The sequence below is a fragment of the Oncorhynchus tshawytscha genome, unplaced genomic scaffold (genome assembly GCF_018296145.1).
Source record: "Oncorhynchus tshawytscha isolate Ot180627B unplaced genomic scaffold, Otsh_v2.0 Un_contig_5353_pilon_pilon, whole genome shotgun sequence".
Taxonomy (NCBI): Eukaryota; Metazoa; Chordata; class Actinopteri; order Salmoniformes; family Salmonidae; genus Oncorhynchus; species Oncorhynchus tshawytscha.
Window position 1 is genome coordinate 3,031 of NW_024609363.1, and position 5,859 is coordinate 8,889.

Genomic DNA, 5,859 nt, shown 5'->3' on the forward strand with positions numbered 1-5,859 from the left:
ACACAGTGCCTTAAAGGCTCACAGCTCAAACTCTGGCGACTGAAGTGGATCAACTATTTCATTCTTCCCACAGTGAGCTGCGACCAGAAAATGTAAGACATCTGATCTCGGGCCTTAGCAGCACAGCTAAAACACACATCTGCTAGAATGCAGCTCTAGTAAATTGTGTGTGTGTGTGTGTGTGTGTGTGTGTGCTCTCCAGCACGTAGATATAGTTGATGAGAAAAAATACTGTAATATAAAAATACTGTAGTATAGCCTTCTAATTCTACTTAGATTAAGATCACATTATTGGTCAAGGGCGCAATGGCATCTAGGACCTGATACCAACAACCCCCCCCACACTTCCTAACAGATTCTTCCTATCAGACCCGGGATTCAAACTGGCCACCGGTTGCTGGCTCGCCTCTAACCACTAGACTACCTGCTGCCTCTACACTCTAACCACTAGACTACCCTGCCGCCTCTACACTCTAACCACTAGACTACCCTGCCACCTCTACACTCTAACCACTAGGCTACCTGCCGCCTCTACACTCTAACCACTAGGCTACCTGCTGCCTCTACACTCTAACCACTAGACTACCCTGCCGCCTCTACACTCTAACCACTAGACTACCCTGCCACCTCTACACTCTAACCACTAGGCTACCTGCCGCCTCTACACTCTAACCACTAGACTACCCTGCCACCTCTACACTCTAACCACTAGGCTACCTGCTGCCTCTACACTCTAACCACTAGACTACCCTGCCGCCTCTACACTCTAACCACTAGACTACCTGCTGCCTCTACACTCTAACCACTAGGCTACCTGCTGCCTCTACACTCTAACCACTAGACTACCTGCTGCCTCTACACTCTAACCACTAGACTACCTGCTGCCTCTACACTCTAACCACTAGGCTACCTGCTGCCTCTACACTCTAACCACTAGACTACCTGCTGCCTCTACACTCTAACCACTAGACTACCCCGCCGCCTCTACACTCTAACCACTAGACTACCTGCTGCCTCTACACTCTAACCACTAGGCTACCTGCTGCCTCTACACTCTAACCACTAGACTACCCTGCCACCTCTACACTCTAACCACTAGGCTACCCTGCCACCTCTACACTCTAACCACTAGACTACCCTGCCACCTCTACACTCTAACCACTAGGCTACCCTGCCACCTCTACACTCTAACCACTAGGCTACCTGCCACCTCTACACTCTAACCACTAGACTACCTGCTGCCCCTGGTATCTATGGTGGCGATGAGACAAAATAGTATACTGATCACCAGACTATATTTGTGTTACTATAATCTCTCTACAGAGTGCAGAATATATCCCATACAAACACACAAGAGACCTATTTCACATTCTGCTCTATTACCCTTACAAATAATACATTCTTCATAATTAGCTTTTATTTTGTAAATGTTTTTAAAATCATAACTCACCCCAGACCGATGGCCAGTACGTGGGATATGAGCAGAGAAGGAAGGAAAAGTTTGAGGAACTCTGCAGAGAAGATCCCTCCGTTCTTCATGACGCTGGTGTTTCTGATGCTGAGAGGGTTGATACGTTTGGGATGCTTCAGAACAAACTCCCTGCATCCAAAAGACAAGAGAGCACATTACAATGTCCCTGGAAGTGGTTTGGGGATGCTTCAGAACAAACCCCTGCATCCAAAAGACAAGAGAGCACATTACAATGTCCCTGGAAGTGGTTTGGGGATGCTTCAGAACAAACTCCCTGCATCCAAAAGACAAGAGAGCACATTACAATGTCCCTGGAAGTGGTTTGGGGATGCTTCAGAACAAACCCCTGCATCCAAAAGACAAGAGAGCACATTACAATGTCCCTGGAAGTGGTTTGGGGATGCTTCAGAACAAAACCCCTGCATCCAAAAGACAAGAGAGCACATTACAATGTCCCTGGAAGTGGTTTGGGGATGCTTCAGAACAAACCCCTGCATCCAAAAGACAAGAGAGCACATTACAATGTCCCTGGAAGTGGTTTGGGGATGCTTCAGAACAAACCCCTGCATCCAAAAGACAAGAGAGCCCATTACAATGTCCCTGGAAGTGGTTTGGGGATGCTTCAGAACAAACTCCCTGCATCCAAAAGACAAGAGAGCACATTACAATGTCCCTGGAAGTGGTTTGGGGATGCTCCAGAACAAACCCCTGCACCCAAAAGACAAGAGAGCACATTACAATGTCCCTGGAAGTGGTTTGGGTAGAAAGGAATATCAAGTTCTGTTCTATATAATTCTATAATAGCGTAGAATTATATAGAAGTTGTATTCAATTCAATGATATTCTATTGTTTTCTATTACAAACTGGGCTGAGCAGAACTGAAAACACATATAATAGATATGACCTGTCTGTCTGGGATACTGAGGGGAATATATTGAGGGGGGTACTAACTTGCGTTGAATGTTCTCAGGTCTACTGGACCAGTCCCAGATCCAGTCTGCGTTCTTCTTCATCAGGTTCTCCACTTCACGTCTCCGTTCTAGGTAGTCTTCTTCAGACTGGAACAGAATATTAAAATATTTAAAAAATGACTTTATTTGTTCATTTGTTACAACGGGGAAAAACTGCTCTTCTGCTCTGCTCTCAACCTCTGAGTGGAAAAACTAGGAATGTAAAAACAATATATCTTAGAATTAGAAATATTAGGTTATAACTTTTTTGTTTTTGTTTTCAACCCTTGAAACCACCCTGCTGTGCCTCACCAACTACTTAGAGATTAGTGCCCCACACAGAGTTTAATAGAATGATTTTATATTTAATCTCTATGGTGTCCCTGGATAAGGGCTCCAAACCTGTGAGCTGTTCTTCTCTCCTGAGCTGTGCACTTCTGAGCCACGGCGGAGCAAAGGAGTCTGGGGTCTCGGAGGACTGAGTGGGGGGGTCGGGGTGGGGGGGCACACAGCGGAAGAGAGAGACTACATAAGTATTGGGGAAGAGCCCTCTATACAGATCTCTTGTGTTTCCATCATGACAAGCTTCATCTATTAAATCTGATCTAGAATGTACAGAGGCCCTCATGCAGATGGTGGATAGGAGGTCAGAGGTCACTATAGTACCTACGGTGCTATAACTCTAGTGAATGACAGTGTCTCTTATCTCTTAGTCCTTTGTGTTCAGATAGCTAATCAGTATAAAACGAATCCAACATTTTGTCCTGATCGGTCATGTGATGGTCTATATGGCATGTGATTGGTGAGTGGAGAGACACCTGTCACAGGGAACACTGCCCCTGGAGCTGCTTCTTCCTGACTCGTGCTGGGCGTCTAACAACATCTTCTCCAAGTCCACCCCTCCCTGGACTGAGCCAGACCCTGACCCAGGAATCAGGTCACCTCCCTGGGTAGAGGCAGAGAGAGACCCAGGCAGGACCGACGCAGACCTAGCCATCAGGTCTCCACCATGGACTGAGGCAGAGGCACCTAACCCAGAGCCTGGTAGCTCCGTGGCAGAGCCTGGTAGCTCAGTGGCAGAGCCTGGTAGCTCAGTGGCAGAGCCTGGTAGCTCAGTGGCAGAGCCTGGTAGCTCAGTGGCAGAGCCTGGTAGCTCAGTGGCAGAGCCTGGTAGCTCAGTGGCAGAGCCTGGTACCTGCTCTTCCTCCACACCAGCAGCCCCATGTGCTGGTGAGCCACCACTGTTGCCATTGTTAAAGTGCAGCTCCACCCAGGAACCTTAAAGAAGAAAACATAAACATGACAACATGGTGCAGAACATTGAGACATAGTTGATAATAGGCCAGTCATAAAGCAGGTATTAACAGCCTGCGTGTGCTGTGGGAGTGGTTGAGGAGGTGTGTTTAGCCTAGATAGCTGGCACAGTCAGCCATCCATAAATGTTTTGTTCTATAAATAGCACCTGCTCAGTGCCCATGACAGTTCGTGCCCCCCTTATTGCTCAATGGTCCCTGTCCTCTGCCCACATTTTCCTTCCTGTGTGTATCCAATAGGAAAGCGAAGTGTTCAACCCCCTTCCACTGTATAGGCTGGCTATCCAATAGGAAAGCGTCGTGTTTAGCCCCTCCCCTTTATAGGCTGGCTATCCAATAGGAAAGCGACGTGTTCAGCCACTCCCCTTTATTACATAAAGGAGAAGCATACAACAGGTGGATGGGCAGAATCATCTGGTTTGTTGTGTTTCTTATCGTAGCTGAATTGAACAATGCCAAACATAGCATCATTACAGCATTGAGAATACGTCATTCAGAACACTGCACTAAAGTCAATATCGACTTTACATCAGCTAGCTGACAATGTTATTCTAGGCCTGCCCTATAGCCCAACGTTACCTATACTGTCTGATCTGTCTAATGTAGGACAGACAGGCAACACCAGGAATGTTTACATGGCCGCGGAATTACTACCACCGCTGAAGAAACATTGTTGTGATACAATGTAGCAAAAAAACTCATATCTGTGTCTCCTCGGCGCAACACTGTTTCACCATAATAATATGATGTACAATGACGTAGGCTACATGTCTCAGGAAGACAGCATGGCATCCTGAATATACTGCGATCATACGGTCCGTTGTTTTCACATTATGCAACATGCCAGGCCATTATAGACTACGAGACAGCAATTAACTTACCCTGCAAATTTTCATCGATGACACTTTCTTTGTCTTCCGTCATGTTGGTAAATAAGGGACGCAATGCGTATTTGATTGACTCCCCCTTTGCGTCGCGATCGTTCCGAGTCAAACGTCCTAAATATTTGGAAGAATCCTGTAATTACAAATCCGAATGTAGACAATATTATTCTGATGCCTCTGAATTGGGAGAAAGGTTTAGATCGAGTGCAGACCATTCAGGAAAGCACTAGGCTACCAGAACAATAACAACAAGCATGTGACTAAACTTGGCCAGCTGTGTGGCCTACACGGGTTTGCACCATGAATATCAAATCTGGTCCCTTATCACTGGTGTATTCATTAGTCGAATTCCGTTGTGAAACGTTTTGTAAAGGAAACAGTTTCAAAGAAAACGAGAGTTTCTATTGGACAAATTCAGGTAAATCCCTCCCCGTTCGTTCCGTTTGCTTTGTGCATTTGCTTCCGTTTGGTTCCAAGAGTAAACGGTTTCTATTGCAAAACGTTGCCAGATGAAACGTTTTCCTGTGTGAAGCAAGTCTCTGGGCTGTTGACCGAAATTAACGCTTCATGTGATTGGTCCAGAAAGTACTAGACGCGGTAGAGCTACATGTAAACAAACACGAGCGTGCGTATTTAGGAATAAATAGCCCAATGTGGTTGCTGTTATTGTATCATAATACCGGTATGCATGAGCTTTCTAGGAAACATGCGGTATGTCTGACAACACTGGCAGGTGTTTCCTACCTCCATAAAGTTAGGCTGCAACACATGAAGAAACAGCCTTCACCTGTTGACCTTTTCCAGACCATCCAGGACTGTTAGAGTGATGAATGCACTGACAGTGTCTGTGATAATGTATGTGTCTAAAACTAATGTCCTCTACTTTATCCTCGGGGTAGCCTATGACTTCTAGATATACCACGACAGCTCTTACAGACTCCACAACAGCTCTCACAAGCTAACGTCTACTTAAAGTTTACTACTTGTGGTGTCCATATAGAGTTGTGAATTCAGTCATGCGTTTGTGAGAAATATCTCATCCAGCTAATCAGACTGATCTGAGAATGTGTTCTCTGACGCCATCTGCAGGATCAGTTTGTCCTGCTGAGGACTGAGTATTCCATCACAATGACACCCTCCCTCCCCTGTAACTCCATCAGTATTCCATCACAATGACACCCTCCCTCCCCTGCATCCAAATCAGCATTCCATCACAATGACACCCTCCCTCCCCTGTAAC

General features: G+C 46.1%; 1 protein-coding gene across 1 annotated transcript; it reads right to left on the minus strand.

Moving 5' to 3' along the window:
- Positions 1 to 1,450: 1,450 nt before the first annotated feature.
- Positions 1,451 to 5,078, minus strand: LOC112236301 (BCL2/adenovirus E1B 19 kDa protein-interacting protein 3-like; the record flags this gene model as incomplete). The annotated part of the gene is given in 5 exon segments (XM_042315005.1): positions 1,451 to 1,600; positions 2,424 to 2,530; positions 2,825 to 2,900; positions 3,241 to 3,700; positions 4,617 to 5,078. Coding segments are annotated over 5 exon segments (836 nt in total), but the record flags the coding sequence as incomplete, so codon positions are not given.
- Between the last annotated feature and the right edge of the window lie 781 nt (positions 5,079 to 5,859).